The 18995-nt window shown below is 36.7% G+C and overlaps 1 protein-coding gene across 1 annotated transcript in view; it reads left to right on the top strand.

Moving 5' to 3' along the window:
• LOC135467131 (uncharacterized) overlaps positions 1 to 5007 on the top strand; it is a 55763-nt gene extending 50756 nt beyond the window's left edge. Inside the window, exon 12 of the mRNA XM_064744891.1 lies at positions 4764 to 5007. Within this exon, the coding sequence (XP_064600961.1) occupies positions 4764 to 4886 (123 nt within the window). The 3' untranslated portion in view covers positions 4887 to 5007. The remainder of the gene's footprint in view (positions 1 to 4763) is intronic.
• The last annotated feature ends 13988 nt before the right edge of the window (positions 5008 to 18995 follow it).

Below are 18995 nucleotides of genomic sequence, written 5' to 3'. Positions count from 1 at the left end.
TGGCCAGCATTAAGCAGATTGATGAAGCACCGGTAGTAAGCCATTTGCTAAGGTGACCTTGGCTATTAAACAAGCTTTGTTAGCTGGGTGATGAAGGTATGAGGGAGATAAAGCCCGTATTAGGCTAAGACAGGATAAGTCTGGATTGACATGTAATCTGGTCCACAGTGCGGTTTACTACATCATCCCTTGTTATTACATGTCTATATGGGGAGGTACTGTTGGGGATAACTTCCTTTTGCCATTGTCATGATTACCAGTAGATTTTTCCCAAGCCATGAAAAATGGATTGCAAAGAAAAACAACCTGCAATAGGGCATTTTTTTTTTTTAGCTCATGATGCTGATACATGTGGATAAATCAGTCGATCAAACTGCAAAGACAAAATGGAACTGTATCTCCGAATGAGTGCAGTTATTTCTTGATAAATCATTTAATCCTTATACCATGTTTTGTATTTAAATGTCTGGTAATCAGTTACACGTACGTTTATAGATATTGATTCGAAAACTGGATATTTTGCATTTTTCTACTAGTACAAATTACAGGTAAGTGAATAGAATGATTTTGTTTCCAGGCTGATGATCAATTCCATTAACAAATTATTGCGGTATTTCAGCTGCCACTCACTGGAATTTCATTTACAAATTAACAGATTTAGTTGAGAAATTATTGAATCCATTCTTAGAACAAATCATTTTAGCATTTCGGTTGGTGTTCACCAGAGATCAGTTGACAAATTACTGAACATTCAGTGTGGAATTTCAGCTGATATTTCCCAATAATGTGGTTACTGAACATGGTATATCTCTTCCATGGACATTCATTTGGGCATTTCAGCTACCATGACCCCAAAATTCACTTTATGATTTACTATGCCTGTTCCATGGACATTCATTGTGATGCATCATTTGCCATATCAAAAAATTCCATTACTGAACCACTTCCGTGTATATTCATGAATACATTTCAGTTTCCATTTCCCATGATTCCAGAGGTAAATCACTGGATCTGTTCAGTGGACAGTCAATGTTGTTTTTCTTTTGCCATTTGCAAAGATCCCATTGACAAATGGCTGGGTTTGTTCCATTGACATGCAGTGTGACATTTCGTTTGCTTTTTTTGAGGATTCCATCGACAGATTACTGGTTCTATCCCATGGATAGAAATTCATTTGCCATTTACCAAGATCCCATTGACAAATTTCTAGGTTTTGTTCCATGGACATGCAGTGTGGTATTTCATTTGCCTTTTTCAAAGATCCCATTGACAAATCGCAGGACCTGATCCATGGACAACCAGTGTGGTATTTCAGCTGTCATTTGTCTAGATCCCATGTAAAAATTGCTGGATGTGTTTCTTGGACCTCCAGATTGTCATTTCAGCTGTCATTTCTGTAAGATTTAATATCAATAGACAAAACACCGAATCTGTGCCAACTATAAGCCTCTATCCAAACAGTGTTATCACTGACCAGATTAACATCTCTGCCAACATGTTGTGAAGAATCTGCTGATCATCAACAGACCTGTATTATCATCTGGCTGCCATGCATACAGAGCATCTGCAGATCATGCAAGGGCTTGTTATCACCTGTTCTCTTTGCATACAGAGGATATGAAGATTATCAATAATCTGTCTCATCCACAAACCATTAGCAAATCATTCACCTAATATGTATAATGACTTCCCCCCATTTAACAGATGGGTGTAAGGTACCTTTCGGAAATAATTGAATTGTTAGCAGTATTTTCTGTCAACAACCATGAAGGGAATGTTCACCTTGTGCATAATCAGCATAGCATTCGCATTATGTTGCCTACATACCTTGAAAGAAATTAATTACATGTAAGTCAATGTGGTACTTATTGATGTAATAAAACACTCCTTTGAAGTGATATTTTACCTCGTCTTGTACCAAAGTGTATCCTTTTAAAGCCTATACGTATGTACATGGATGTTATGTCTGTTTATTACATGTAGCTTTTGATGGGATCCATCCAATACAATTCATGGTCCATTTTGAGCCATGATAAATGACAAAAGTTGAGATGAAATTTTTGGCCACAGATTATCCACAAGTCAGTGGCATGCTCAGATATTCTTGGTATGTCAGCTGTATGATCAGTGGTAATTGAAAATGTTTTCCAACCCACGAGTTGGTCTATTATTGAAATGGGTTTCTTATTTGCGCCAGTGGAATGTTTGTTCGAGAAATCTGGAACTGTTGCCATTGTCTGGTGTGAGATATGAAATGTCTTTTCTTTTTAACTGAATTCCTGTTGTGCAAATACTTGTATTAGGTTTCTGATATGTCCAGTAATTCTATGCACCTGTCAAATATGTGTTATATTTCTTCTGGGGAATTCTTCTAACAATAAACAATATAATCAAAAATGGTGATTTACGAATCTGATGCATGTATTAATATGCATGCAATTTATGCATTAACATCCAACAGTGTTAATAATGTAATTTTTTGTGGCCAGCTGTGGATATGACATACCTCCTGTGTGCAGGAAAGAAATACATTGTATATACCCTCAAATGTTCAAGTTTGTTAGTTTCGTAGCTTTTGGCAGTTCCCCCCTTGTGTAACATCAATTGTCATCCAACATATCTAAAACTCGTTAGATCTGGCTGAATGCCAACACCATTTAACCATATTTGCTGAGTGCTATTTCAGAAAATTCTCCAGTACTTTTTTTGTATAAAATAGCATATTTCGATACAAATTAAGCAGATCGACCTGAGAAATGGCCTTAAGGCTCTCTGAATGGCTTAAGTTTCACTGCATCATCAAGCTGTTCTTCAGGTGGAAGGAGGAGGATCACCAACTCTAAAGAGCATGGCATTCCTTCTGATATTTTCTTTCTGAAGAGGGTATGCATAGAGTTAGGTAGAAGGTAATGGCTGCTGCAGCTCAGTATTGTTACTGTGTTGCTGCTAACTACATGCCGAACATATGTTTGTTGCAATGTTATTGTAAGGGTCTGGCAGGCAGGTGAAGGGTTAATAAGGTAAATTTAATTTTAGCCAGATAATTACATTTGTAAAGCTGACTGTGTGACCTTGCATGGGATGTGAGCATTACCTATTCATCTCATGCTATATAGTGGTCATGTACCGATGTTTTTTCTCCCATTTCATGATTTTCTATTCAAGATTTACCCAAGTAATTGTTGTGTAAATGTTTGCTACACATATTGCATGTTCATGATAGTATAAACCTCACAACTGTGTTAAGTTGTGATGTGGACACTCTAGTCTGGGTAGTGCCACTCACCACGGTCTACATCAGTAACCTACACCTTAATCAATACGATTCACTGAACAATGTCTCTATTTGTGAATGTTTACATGTTCCTACAATTTGAAAAAGACTGTTTTTAAGCATAACTGATGTTTTGATATGTGTCATGGTATAATTGTGCCAAAATGTTGAAGAGAGATTAAATTTTAGGCTACTATTGTGAAAATATAAAATAAATAATACAGGCGCTTTCCACGGGAAATTGAAAAGGAAATCTCACTCGATGTCCTCCAAAATTTACTTGATTCACATGTGATACATCAGTCTGGAGCCCTTGGGCAGTTCTGTTTGATTGATTTATTTGATTTATCGTTCTAAATTGCTACTGCAGTCTCAAGAGAAACCAGGCGGAAATATTATAATGATATGAAGGATACCCTATGGAGGAGAGCTAACACCACAGTTCAAAATCCTAGGCAGTTTCTGTAAAATTTTCATGATGTGACCTTATAATATTCCCATGATGACATCACTAGTGGTGATGTGTTGGCAGCGGGTGACATCAAATGTTCTTTTATGACATCACACCAGGTAAAATTGGAAACGATAGAAAATTTCCATATTATCCTCTGAAACTAAGAACAGTGGTTTTAATGAGATGCAGTTCAGCTTATCTCAACCCATATCATTTAACCCTGCCTTTATGGTATTGACACTGGAGTAAAAGTGTAACTCTTTAACACCACAGCTGCGTTTGGAGAACACTCTTCCATTGTAAGTTACGTATGTGCTACACAGTCTCAGCCATGTATTGTATCATCAGGATTGGAACAGTGTTGGTGTCAGACCTGTTTTCCAGACCCGTGTTTATATAATGATAGATAAGGTTGATATTTTTGGTGAAGCTCTGCACAAACACGCATGTACAGGTTAAGGTTTATGTTGCAGTAATTCTTAGACGTCATCCTGTCCAGGTGGTTCAGCGACCAGTAATTTACATTTGTGCATAGTTTCTGAGCTGGTGCTTTCTCTAGTCCCATTCCCCCCGCCCCTACTTCCGACACTCTAGAAGTTATTTGGCGTCCATAGTTCATTATTATACGAAATGATAAGAGCTTGAGGTACTAAGATAAGGGAAACTGATGGCATTCTTACCCTGTCAGACTTTTCTTATACCGAGGTTGGTTGTGTATATATGATGGGCTGTATATATTTTTCAGCAACCTATGTATAGAAACATCACCCATTCATTATACAAAGACTGGGACATTTTTTATTTTTGTGTTTTATGCTAGGACTAATTGGTACTGTCATCATACGATTGAAATCATGTAAACCCCAATGTTTCATGCTCATATTCAAGTTTATTCATTGAAAACTTCAAGACATAATTTAATAATCCAACATAGATAAATTTATTTATTTGAATGTATGTATGTATAATTTGATTTAAAACCAGAGAAGTTTTAAATGTTAAGATTTCATTATGATTATGTATTGTTTGTTGTAGGAGAATGCCGAGCAGCGACAAAAAGACTTTGAGAAGTTGTTGGATGAACATGCTGTTCTTGTTCAGGAGATTACCAGGGCTTCCAGCTCTGACAACTTGACGCAGGAAAACACACGCGAGTAACCTCCCTTGATCCTCCTATCAACATTACACATCTGAACTTCAGTCTTTCGCATTTGCAATTTAAGAGACAGGTCCAGCAGTGGTGTTTTTTTTTTTTTTTGGTGTGAAGACAGAAAGATTCCCCCCCCCCCCCCCCCCGGTGGATTGTGTGCTTTTGAGCCATGATATTATGCGGTTCCTGTGTGCTAAGCTGACCGATTCTGTGATGGAAATGACTGAGATTTTCTCCCCCAACGATTTTCCCTCCCAATGCCTTCCAGACAGTGACTTAATTTAACAGTCAACTAGGCGTGGTTCCTTTACATTCTTCTTGTCTGTCTGTTTGTCTGTACCAATTCATGCACAGGTGTGTCACTTGCAGATTCATTCGGAAGAACTGGTCTTTTTAAGGCCTAATTTTGGCGCAATTGAAAGGTAGCACTTTATTCTGTGTCTGTAACGTCGTTTAATACTTTGTTAATTTAACGTGTACATGAAAGAGGTTCTTTGAGATCCACATATACCAAATATGTACATATCATTGGTTTGTTTGGGCGCCTGAGAGCGCCGGCATATGGCTGTTAGCTCTTACAGATGCAGGTTTGAGATTGATCTCTGAATCCAGAGTTTCACCTTAAAGACATTTTCAATGTTTTTCAGTAGACAGCATCGAGAAGAAACTGAACTGAAGGCTTAATATGCCCATGTATAGCAGACACTCTACTGGAGTTTTAAGCTACAGGGAGAATAGTTTGCATGTAGGTTTTGAAAATCTTTAATTAAACAATGTAAGTTCCATCAGTTACAGACAATGTTTGAAATGTGGTGAATTTCACAGACAAGTAGAAAAAAAAAAAGGTGAAAGTAAGGAAAAACATTTGCTTATTACAAAATAGAAAAATATGGTAGTCGATGTATAAAAAAATTTGAAAGAGGTCATTGTGCTTATGAGGGCTGCCTTGTTTCAAGGTTTCCTTGTACATGTATGCCATCTTTAGTCATGGATTATATGACATATTTGATGAGTTAGTACATGCAACAAAAAGTCTTTGGGCTTGTATTTTGTTGTTTAGAATTTTGCTTCCTTTACACTTTTTCGATATTAGATTTGTTGCTTATTCTAACAACAAGTGGAAATGTGATTGCAGTGCGTTTATAAAAGAATAGTTAAAGGTTGAATATTTTGCATACTTTCACACAGTTAATAGTCACTATACATTATAAGGCAAGAATATTTAAATCGAAGCAAGTTTGAAAGAAATATATTATGTTTAAAAATGTGTTCATTCATTGTATATGCTATAGAAGTCCATTTTCCAGCCATTACACTTGACAATTTGAACAGATAGACAAGGGTGCTTAGACTTTTTCAACACTTTAATGTATGTGTATATATATTAAATGTATTTGTATATCAGTGAATAGTGTAGATCCACTATTCAATTCTTCATTATTTTGAACTTTCATGTTTATCATTGGACTCTTTATCTGTATCCTTAATTGTGACTGATATTTAATTCAAATGAAATATAAACGATAGCATGTGTGCTATATGTATGTAAATATTTGACAACTTTCCTATTCTTGCTTGTTTATAGTCCCAGTTGGGAGTTTCAAATGTCTCAGTTCATGTTTAGGAGAATCCTTGCATGCCTTCTTTGTTAAGATTCATTGTGGGCAAGCTGTTTATATTATATAATTATATGGATATTAAATGGCATGTAAAAGTGAATATGTTGAATTTTTTACCCTTTAAGGTATAAACAGAATCTTAGAATACTTCAATTTTGTTATACTTGATATTATTCCTTACAGTACTGTTGACAATAGCTTCAGCAATAGTGTTCTTTAAAGACCTGTGAGTGGTGTACTTTGGTGATGACCTAGACCTTTGTACTGATGACTGATGATGGTGTACCATAGAGATAACCTCAATGATGGTGTATCTTTGCTGATGACCAGGATGATGGTGCACCTTACTGTTGACTTCATACAGTCATGTTTATCCTGCTGAAGGTGCACAGTACCTAGCACATTTACCTATGGTAATGTGCTTCCTATTAAAATCTCACCGTATATCGGAAAACTTTTTCAGAAACTGAAGTCTTATACCTTAAGTTGATGTTGAAATTGTCTTCTGTCTAGTAACGGTACAGTCCTGTCAGTTTGTTTTTGACAACAGAATTTTAAATACCCAGGTACATGTACAGTATAAGACTAAGGTTGTGTTCTCTTTGCCAGCATATAAATTCAGATATCCTTTTAGTAGTGCCTTCTTTTTGCCACCGGCACTTGTCTACATTGAAAATCTTGTAATAATAATATTCCCAAGTTCAAAAAAGAAATAGGATTTGTGTGCATCCAAGTTTTTTCACTCTCAGTACTGAATATCATGCTACTTTTCATTCATGGTATTTGAATTTATTTCATCCCAAAATTCTGATCGATTCCATGAGAATGTGCAGCTTACGGCTTGTCCCACTTCAGAAAGTCAAAATAGCAATGGCGTCACTTGGGGATTTTAAGTATATTCTTGAGACAATAGATACTTCTGCATGTTTTTTTCCTGTAAACTTTGTCTTTGCTATTTCTTTTCTGTCAAATATGTAATACTCCATCTTTAAACTTTCAGATTGAGCCTTAGGAATTACCCACTATTTCAATTCATCTAGTGTCAACCAGTGACCAGTAAATGGAAAGTGTTTGTTATTTTGAAAGAATGTAAGTAAACTAAAATATTCATCCAAAGGGCAATGAAATGTTGAAAATTTACAGGGTATATCATCCAAAACAAAGGTGCATTGAGGTTCTATGTTAAACTTGTGAATGTTTCAGTGATGTAACAGTAAAGAATTTTTAGATCCTGAAATGAAGAAAAAGGCTCATTGCTTGTTCTTCACATGAAGTTATCTAGACTCATTGGTCTGTACACTTTTGAAATGAAGATATCAGACTTTAACCAGTATCCCATAAACTGTCTGAAGCATAGCAATGTCATAAACAATTTGACTGTTTTGTTTGCCAACGGTTGCCATGAAGAATCTAGTTTAGCTCTTTATAATTGCTTTGTTCTCTTGATTTAGTCCTCAGAAACCTCTTGGTTGATGCTTACATAGATTCATCTGTGTTAAAAACTAAAGCAATATCTAAGTGAGAATGTATGCAGGTGTTTATCAGATGTGTACTGTGTTTGAGTTTAGTATCAACTGTGATATATCTTACTGACCAGAGGTTGTGCACCAAACGCCTCTTCTGTTTTGGGACATTTAGAACACTGGTGAGTGTTGTCTGTTTCCATGTGACTGTAGAAATGGATTATGTATCACAAAAATGTTAATTAAGATTTAAGAAATAAAAACAATTGATTTCATCATTAATGTTGTGGTTTTAGTTTGTTTTACTCCTGGGCTTTCTTTCAAAGATTATATACGTTCCAAAAGCATGGCCATATTTGGCAGTATATTTTTTTTTGGATTCCAAATCCAATGGAAGTACATTGTATACTGCAGGATTTGGCAATGCTTTAAGAGTGTAAAGTTTATAATACTGTATTAAAGGTGGATAAAACATAAAAATGACAAACTTCAGATAAAAGAATGCAAAAAGTTATTCCTAAATGTGGTTTTCAGTATTTTTTCTGATTTTTCCTTAAGGAGAAAAAGACACTTGAAAATAATTTTTGTATGGTGGGTATTTGGGACCACCTTTTGATATTTATAGTCTCTGTTTAATAATGTTATAAGTGAGGATGTAACACAGGTTTAATAAGTATTTTTGCACTAGAATTTGTTCTTTTCAGCTAACAAATGTATTAAACCTCCTTTTGGATCTTATTAATATTTTTAATATATTCATAAATAATATCATAATTTAGGTTAAATGCATATGTTTCGATATAAACAACAAAATTACATTCAAATAAATTTATTATTTTACAAGCATCATATCCTTATTTAGAACATTATTATGCAACAACGATAAACACCAAAGGTTGGTCCCAAATACCTACCATATAAAAATATTTTCAAATATGCTTTTCTCTTGAAAAAAAATTTCAAATTGATTTTGGCATTTTTATGTTTTCTTCTCCTTTAATGGGTGGTCATGGCCAGGAAAATGTATTTCTCTTGTAGATGATTACAGATGTGCAAGGTATATGGCAGAAATGATTGTCATTAGTAGGTGATGCTAAAAATTGCTTGAACAGATCTCTCTCATGTGCAACTGGACCCATAAATATAAATTTGGAAGAAAGAATGTTAGATTGGGCGGAAAGAGTGGCATCTTTATTTTTCTTAACTTAATAAGATGAATTGCAAGGTTTAAATTCTGTTGTATGGGTCAAATTAGGTGTCGATAAAAAAAAGAAAATGTTTTCATGCACAGAATATTTTATTTACAGATTGTAGGAGACGATCTTTAAATATTGTATTTCTCTTAATGTTTAGCGTTTTTCAAATGATGGATTTTTACTTACTCGTCCACCTTATGGGACAAAGTTTGATTAATTTCTTTTCAGAAAAACTGAAGTGTTATCATACATATACCACACATGACAGATTCCAGTTTTCTTGATTTTTTACACCTGTCAAGGGAGGGGGGAAGGGGGCATTGTCTGCATTGAGAACCTTTTGGGTGAGTTTATCTATCAGATGGCTTCGTGCTAAAATTGTCTTCATGTGGCAAAGGCTACAATTCCACACATACTGTACAGGCATGAGATCTTTCCTCATTTTGGAGGAGTTCCTCTTTATTTATACAAAAAATAAAAATGCTGAAAATGTCAATCTACTCTTATTGGTAACATATGAAATTCTTTTTATTTATTTATTTATTTATTTATTTGATTGGTGTTTTATGGCATACTCCAGAATGTTTCACTTATACGACGGTGGCCAGCATTATGGTGGGAGGAAACCCACGTTTCATCCTTGTAGGTGGAAAAATTAAGGCAGTTTACTCCATGTCTTGTAATTTACTTCCCAAAACAGAAATTAATTCTCATGTATATCCATCTGTTGGTGCTTATTTATTCGTTTGATTGTTGTGGTGGCTGTAAGTTTTATAGGTGGGTATTTGGGAGACCAGACGCGGTGCTGGTATGTTTTCTGTGTTAAATATCCATATGACAGGAACGGGTATAATTGTATACTATAGTTACTGTTTCTCTCATTGGTGCCTTACGTTATAGGGATGGGGAGGATGGAGGAGTGAGGGGTAAACGGAAGAAATGCTCTTGAATACCAACAAAAACATTCACCGACAGATTGGTATGTTTGCTTTAAATGTCAGTTTGAGCACTGCGATATGTAATACATCCTATGGCCGACTGTCGGAGTTGTTGTTATTTTCTTCTCGCCTTTAACACGATGTATTGCCGAAGGGCCAAGTTTTATCGCTTACATGCAGAGCACGTTTACGTCAATGTGGATGATAGGCGACGTCAGTGATAGGGTATGGAGAGAATGGTATCCCGTATATCTAAGCTTCCTGCCAAGCCGAGCAATGATAGATGGTATGCCCCCTTTTTTTGTCCTGATTGATGACTTGGCTGACGTAGGTTCCCAAAATAATATCATCTGACACAATGTCGGTAACCGTGTAAACGTAAGTTCATGGGTGTTATACATGCTTCGTCCATATCAACATCTCATTATAATGTACCAACGTAATTCTTTTGTAACACACATTACAATATTTTTTCCGCATCAGCTGAGTTAAACCCATTTTGAAGTTTTTGCAGGTGTCGGTAAAAAGCTATATGAAGCAATGTCCAAGTTGAACGTTAAACGAACTTCATTCTGGCCATGTTAAGAGCTTGAAACCGATTCCGTGTTAAGTGCGGTAATTAGTACCTCATGTAAGTGCTCAAACAGATTTCTTTGAATAAATTTAATGTTTTCAATTTTGAAACAATGTCCTATATATAATATAGATTTTTGTTTCACCAGTACACACAGTAGATATTTTAACGAATTCTCTGCATGGTTCGGTTGCAGCATTCGCTCATCGGTTTCGTCCACTTAAAGCAAATCTGACTTAAGTAATAGATCTAATAACTGCTCCTAAGGCTAACTGTAATTAGTTAGCAACACGTCAGCATATGGAAGAGAGAAGTGGCCTCACAGTGAGATTGACCCATGCAGAAACCTGTCTGTCGAGGAATAAGTGAAATACACAAAGCATCAAATTAACCCCAATAAAAAAAGAATAAGTATGAAAAGAAGAAGAAAAAAAAAAAAAAACAAAAGACACACACACACACACACACACACACACACACACACACACACACACAAGCAAATACAGGTTCATTGAACGGTCTAAATGAAATAAATGATCGCTATGGTGAGGTTTTGGGTGAAATTAATTTATTCATATTCTCAAGATTCTCAAGAGTTTGGCTACAAAAGACGAACAACGCATGCGTTTTGATTGAGACAAAGTTCAGGTTTAGAAATGACAGTGTACAACATGTGGATGAGTTGTACATGAGAGGATAACAGTTGCAGTGTATACAAGAAGAAGGGTTCAGTGGCTACATTGTTCAATTGCACCCATACACGCATGATTTCACAACTGATGCGAAGATCAAACCCGGGTCGGGTCGACGTCACACCAAAACCTTTAAAAATGGTATTTGTGACTATATATAACATGACTGGGTATAATGTGACTGGGTCGGGTGTCATGTCTGGTGTCATCGGCATGATACTTCATGCAGTGGCGGCAGCACTTTGACCTGCCACAAGCAGACACAGTATATGTACACACACCTAACGACTCCTGGTCGTCATATAAATGAAAAATATATAAGTATAACGTAAAACACTAAGCACGCTCCTTTAAACGAACTGTGTAAAATTAAGGGTTATTACCATCAAAAGACCAATTGTAAAATCATACAGGAAACGATATATCATGATATTATTCGATTAAGCCGACATCATGCCCCAAATTGAGATTTGTTTATAAATTATTTCTGCTTAAACTTTCGAGCGTCAATCAAACGCAGCCGCGGACCAGGGCGCATTTTAGAATCTGTTATACAAGCTATTGATCAACGTCAAAATAATCCTGTTATCACCTGACCAAACAGATTTGTAGATGAACGATTTTATGGAATTTTCAAAACGTTGCCTATCACAGACAAGTATATATATATATATGCCTATCCATATTCATCTTCATCGTCACCATAAAATATAAATTATAATTCCCTACCTATTTCACTAAAGAGCCAAAATATAAGACACACAAATTTTAACGCCCGGAAACCTAAAGAGTAAAACACCGTGATACGTGTACTAATTACATGTTAAGACCTACCACAATATGATAAATCAATTTCGACATGCAACTGTAACTGTAGGAACATGGTTTTCATCCCTAGGGAAACTTAATACTATATATAATCCCTGCAGTGTAGCAAAATTCCACATTTTCCTTGTGTATAGCCCAAAACATTGATCGTACAGTCATATGTGTGTGTGTGTTTGTGGCGTATATACATGTGTGTGTGTATATAAGCTAACGTACTGAAGTAAACGAAAATAACAGAAAAAATTGTAAAAAATAATCTGTTTGCAAATATTGTATATTGTTCAAGTGAATAATTAACTGTTTTCACTAAAAAAACTATTTTTAACATTTATCCTACATTTTTCTGAATGATCATTAAAGTTAAAACTTTTCCAAATCCATACTCTTTTACTAACATCTTTAAAACTATACGTGCCGTTTTTATCTTTGGTATTTAGATCTATGTATACCAAATTATTGAAAACTAAAAGCATTCCAGCAGATGGTCTCAACAACAAAATGAGAGAAAATGACCAAAATGCCTGGAAGAGCCTCATGTGTGCCTCAAATTAGTCATTATTTCGTTTGCAAATGGCTATAAATCAAGAGTTGTTCCGCCTCCACTAAAAATATGAATAAATCGACCTACTTACATAAAATTTTGAAAGCTCCGCCGATGGTACCGTGCCATTCGTTTGACTGATGTCAGTTTCACACTGTATCGGTATTCTAGAATATTTCATGATGGGAGGAAACCGGACCGAAGTTAATTGTTGACCATTCGTAGGTTGATGCCAGACCCTCCCACGTGGGGCCGGACAGGAAGGCAGCAACTGGACTGTTGATCTTGTTAACATACAAGACCCACAATATCACCATTGGCAGTGGTCTACACAAGCAGTGGTGCACACTATAGACAAATTGCAACAGGATGCAATTCGGTAAGCACAGTTTAGCATGGCCTACATCCACTGATAAATTTCACGTGATACACAAGTATTGTTACTCCCAAAAATGAAAGCCTCATTTTAACTCAATATCTCCATCATTTTTCCATCAACAGAAATGATGGCAGAAAAAAAAAATGCTGAAATATTGCGACAAAATGAAGCTTTCGTTTTTTAAGAGTAACAGTTGTTTGTGTATATATGTTTTCAAAACAGGTAACAACTTTCCCACCCTAGTGAGCCAATTCTCCTAATCAGAAGGGAATTGACAAAATACGACTGCCTTGCTAGACAACAATACTTTTTGTCAAATTTAAAGTATTTACAGTTTGAATTTGGTTTTCATCTTTAAGTGAGAGCTAGAACTAATATAACTGTTATATTAGTTCTAGGTGAGAGGGAAGACAAAATGTGAAAAAAAAAAAAAAAAAGAAAAGTCCATACCCCAGGTCTCAAAGGGGTTCTGTATATCCTTTACTTGATTCTAGCCAGGTTTCTGGATTCTTGATTCTAGATGTTCAGTTTAACATCTTACGTACCTGTATTTTATGTATAGTTCATCAACGATTATGTTGCATGCCAGAGCAAGTCAGATTTGTTGAATTCATGTCACAAAGTCGCCCGTACATTTACGAGGATCCACCAATTTGTAAATGCATCAAACACGAAACACGGACTGATCGATTGATTTTATTCAGCAAGTCAGCAGATCAGAATAGAAGAACCTGGACACCACTGGACATGAATACATCTAGTTAGCTTACAGGAAACTTACCTCCATCGCCTTACATGTTCGTACAAAAAGTGTAATTCCACCAACTGTAAGAACATGATTCCCTGATAACGATTTGAACTTCCTTGATTTGATGGATATAATGGACGTGTCAAATTACTGAATTTTTGTATTTCCCTCACTTGAAGTTATGCCAGAGTGGTGACTGTACATGCAGTTTGATAATAATTTGGCGAATTACAGTAAAAGTGAACTAGAAAAGAAAGCTTAGCCGGACACTAACACAGAAATTCCGTTTTTCCAGGAACCTTGCAGAGTCTCAAAATGTGTTTTTTTACTGGGCGCCGGTCACGAGGTCCAAGTTTAATTTGCACACAAGCAGCACTTAACAAATGTGCTTATGCATCTTCCATATTCGTAAAGGTTTGTCTGCACGTCACTCTCTCTCCACTTCGTTGCACGGAGAGTTTATAAACCCAACCCGTGACAACAACATTCAGCAACAAACACCTTTAATGCAATGATTCAAGATGATGATAAAATCAACTCCGGCTTATCATACGCATCGTTCACGAGCGTTTTTCAAGGCTGATCATGATCATGAGTGAGTGCTTGGGGTTTAACGTCATACTTAACGATTTTTCAGTCATATGACGACGAAAGAATCCTTAGAGTGCATGTAATGTGCTCCCTTGTTGCAGGACGATTTCCACCACTCTTTTATCTAGTGCTACTTCACCGAGACGCCTTACCGAAGGCAAGTAAGCCGCTCCGCCCGAGCCATTATACTGATATGAGTCGTTGCACTCTCCTCTTCATGCTGAACGCCAAGCGAGGAAGTTACAACTTCCTCTTTTAAAGTCTTAGTTGAGACTAAACCCTGGGTTAACCCTGGATCTACCGCTCCCGAAGCGGACGCTCTGCCAACTGCGCTATTGGGGCCGGTACCTGACCATGAAGGCTCCAGTTCAAATACATCCGCTTGTGATAGCTAGAAGCCAATTGATCCAGCATACGATGTATCCGTTTGTCAATGCAGGTTGGCACAATTGGTTGTTACGATTTATCGCCACATCTCGCCGTATTGACGTCATATCTACAACCTTTATATGTATATATATATATATATATATATATATATATATATATATATAATGGCAGCCAATGGATGGCGGGTACTCGAACAAACCAATGACCTTGCAACTAACTGTTCAACAACCCCCTGTGACATGTCAGATTCGTTGAAGCTTAGTGGTCTCTAGCAAACTTCATTTGAAGGCAACACAAGGGCTTACTTTTAACTGGACCCAACTGCAATAAAGGCAGTGGAATCTGGAAAATGGCGTACTAAATGAGGCTGAACCGAAGCCTGGTGTGACCAAGTGATTTATAGACAACCCACTCTCCATTTTATATAAAAGGCATGGTTTAACACAAACCTTTTGCTTACTTCACTCAATTGAACTTCCTGAAGGTCAGGATTTTTGTCTCTTGGCCAAGGCTAACTCCCGCCATTGATTGTATGACTGCTTTATATATCAGTGTTTCGTAGACTAATGTTATAAACAAACATGAAGTTCATGTTTATAAATTAAAAAATATATTTCTAATACATGAAGCTGTCAAGCTTCTGGTTTGAAGAAATCCTGTACATCTTGGACAGAACTACTTAGCATACCTCATTAGGTTTGCAAACTAGTAATTCTTAAATTTTTGTCTGAAAACAAAATACAAATCCACAGATGTGATGGAGGAAATAAGATTTATTGGGCGAGGACTACATGTTAGATATTGATGAACAGCTCAAAGTCTGCACATTCAAGACATCTGTACAATCCTGGTAAACAGTTCAAGGTTTGATCAGACATCATGACTGGCTGGTTGTGTCTGCCCCTGGGACATCATTCCTTCAGCCACACAATCCCATCCCTCCATCAAGGGAAATAATCTTAATCCAGCTGTGAACAGAAAAAAAAATCCCCGTATAGGAGTCAAACTTGTAATATAATGAAGACGAAAATTTATTTATTTATTTCATTGGTGTTTTATTTCACTTATACGACAGCGGCCAGCATTATGGTGGGTGGAAACCGGGCATAGGCCGGGGGAAACCCACGATCATCCGCAGGTTGCTGCCAGACCTACCCACTTCCCGGCCGGAGAGGAAGCCAGCATGAGCTGGACTTGAACGCACAGCGATGAAGACGAAAAGATGGTTGTCTGGCACATGGTAACCAAAATGTCCACAATCATTTATTTAACCAATTGATCAGAGGTGATATCAAATATGGTAGCTGATATTGGCCCAAGATAACTTAGTCTCAACCTGGAACTTGCATAATTTGTCTTGATTATGTATCTGCTACACGTGCAATGTCACAATATTACTGACATGACGGAGTATATTTTCTCTTCAGCACTGTATCATACTGTATCAAGGTGTACGTTATCAGATTTAAAAACCACATTTTAGCTTATATGGCAAAGGACAATTTTGATTGTAGCTGGGTGGACACTATCCTCACGAATAACTCTGAAAAGCCATCATAAATACGAGAAATGATGGCACATTATTTTGGTGCCTATGTCCAAACAAGCTGGTTACTCGGTAAAGTCGTAGTCCAATGGATGTGTCAAAACAGCCATTTTTTACCTGACTTAATACGATAGGCTATTGTCAAACCAATTGATGTTTCCAGGAAATCATTGCACTTTGCATAAACTACAATTTATTTCAACAGAATTTGACACATATCTGATGATTCCATTCAGTTTGTAACCATAATATAACACAGCCATCCATTTTGAGGGAGAAGGTACACGTGACATTGTCACTACATGATGGGTTGCAACAAAGCAATTTAACCATGCTGCGAAAAAAATGCGAAAATTCTGGAATAAGGGTTCTTGGATGTGGGCCAAGAATGTCTTTAACGGGTGTCAAACAAGTTGTGTTGCTGGTTACAGAATCACATTTTACAATACTCACATTTTACAATACGTACATTTATGTATCTAAGAAAAACAGAAGCAAATTGTTTCTCACATCTGGTCATAAACAGGCCTTTTTTGAAACCAATATTAAACAAGCACCCAAATTAAAAGGGTGCTGAAAATCTTCCTTTTTCTATCTCATAAAGTAGTGAATTTACCAAATCGAAATTATCACGAAGTTACAAGGTTAACTTTTTACCTTCTTAAATCCAATATCTGGTGCATACTGCCTGAAACAACGCCGGCAAATGTTCAGCTTGTACTTCCTAATTAAACCATGGCTGTTGTTGCATACTCGGCTGTAAGGAGATAAACGAATGTGTGCAGTCAAAATTAAATACTAATTGTAAAATTCAAAGACAAGAATCAGTTGGAATAAATGTACTACAGGTAAGAAGAAGTTTAACTTCAGTCACGATAATCATGGCAGACTTACCAGTACAACACAAATATATGCATGTACAACACAGACAAGTTCAAACAATTATTTTGGAGTTTGAAGTTTCCAAAATTCTGGTTACATTTGTATCACGTTTTACCTATGACCACAGTTATAATTCCAACGTAATGCAGTTTAGTTCCTGTAATGTTCACACTACTGACAAACCAGTAGGCATGCCAAACTTAGTACTCATTACAGGTCTGAGCTGGTCACCATGAACTACACAAGCACACCTGATGAATACAGCCGAATATTTTCAACGAGAGTTTGTTCAATAATATTTCTTGTCGATTGTGGTTATATTTGGTGATATTTGATGATCTGATAGTTGATAGCACACCAACACTAAAAGAATCAACTTCCAAACCCAGTTTGAATTTATTGGTGGTTAAAAAATACACCTCAAAGTCATATCTCCAAAAGCACTTTTTACTTATACATTTTATCTCTGCTCTCTCTTTATAATGATTGATTAGGGGCTTCTAGGTATTTGAGTGATGTACCTTACACTCACCACACTGGTGCGCTCAGAATGTTCATCAACTCACTGGTCGGCAAAAGAATGTCAATAATGCAAGTTCCAACATGGTGATCAGTGGCCTATTCAGGTCAGTAAGTGTGGTATATTTCATTCCTATTGAGCCACAGCAGCAATGTGGGGAAAATGTGATTTGGCATGTTTGAGAGCCGGCTTCCTTAGTGTTTCTGCTTAATGTGAAGAACAGCAGTGATGATGCTTATCATGTATGCTAAACTGATAGGTGCAAGGGTCAACTTATGCCACTGAACTGGGTAAAATTTGATATGATGGTACCTATGTTGATTCAGTAACCATCAGACCAGCTGCGGCTAGTATACAGATATATCATAGGAAGTTGCTTTGAGCCGCCATTGAACCCTGCAGAACTGCCGGGCTCTGAGTTTGGGTATTTGACTATCGGTTAATAAAAATCAAGTAAATAAATACATTATAATATGTATTTTCAAAATGAAGCCACACAATCTTCTTTTAGCCATAGAGGCAGATACCCAGTTAGGTGTTTTCTTGTTGTGTTTGAAACTGTCACATGGTTTGTGAGGTTAAGTGTCTTGTGGCCAAACGTTACACTTTCAAGAATTAGCAGTGGATCGTCTGACTTAATAAACTCATTGTAGAGTTCATGATGTCAATTGTGACTCAAGCTTTTTCGATATTCTTTTCCTCATACAAACTGAGAAGTGCTTTGAATGATATTCGTGCATTTTGAATGATATTCAATCTCATAACAGAAACGGTCAATGCCAAGTTGTACTTTTATCCATTCAACGTCAAAACATCTACAGTTCATTCAAACTACTGGTACAGCGAGTCTCAGAATCCTCTTTATGTCTAGTTACAGTTGTTGTTGTAGCGATGTGCTAGGCTGAACATCATCACCCATTTGTCGGCAATTTAAACGCACATATGAGACGATTTCTACAAACATCTACAAAAAGGGGTAACAAATATCAGTTCTGCCAATTACAAACTTATTTACCAATGCCTAGAGCCGGGACCAAATCGTTTTGGATGAGCATTCCAAATGTTGGCGAACCCCATGATGGCTGTTCAGCGAAAGAGGCCACATGCGCGCAGCCTCGTTCCGATTCCGGCGAAAGACTTACCCATCGTGCAACGGGTTCAATCTCCAATCTGTACAGTAGCAAAAGAACTCGTGTAGCAAAACCCCACA

Source organism: Liolophura sinensis, chromosome 6, assembly GCF_032854445.1.
Source record: "Liolophura sinensis isolate JHLJ2023 chromosome 6, CUHK_Ljap_v2, whole genome shotgun sequence".
In the NCBI taxonomy this organism is placed as follows: Eukaryota; Metazoa; Mollusca; class Polyplacophora; order Chitonida; family Chitonidae; genus Liolophura; species Liolophura sinensis.
The sequence above is the reverse complement of the archived record's forward strand: the minus strand, read 5'-3'. Positions and strand labels throughout refer to the sequence as shown.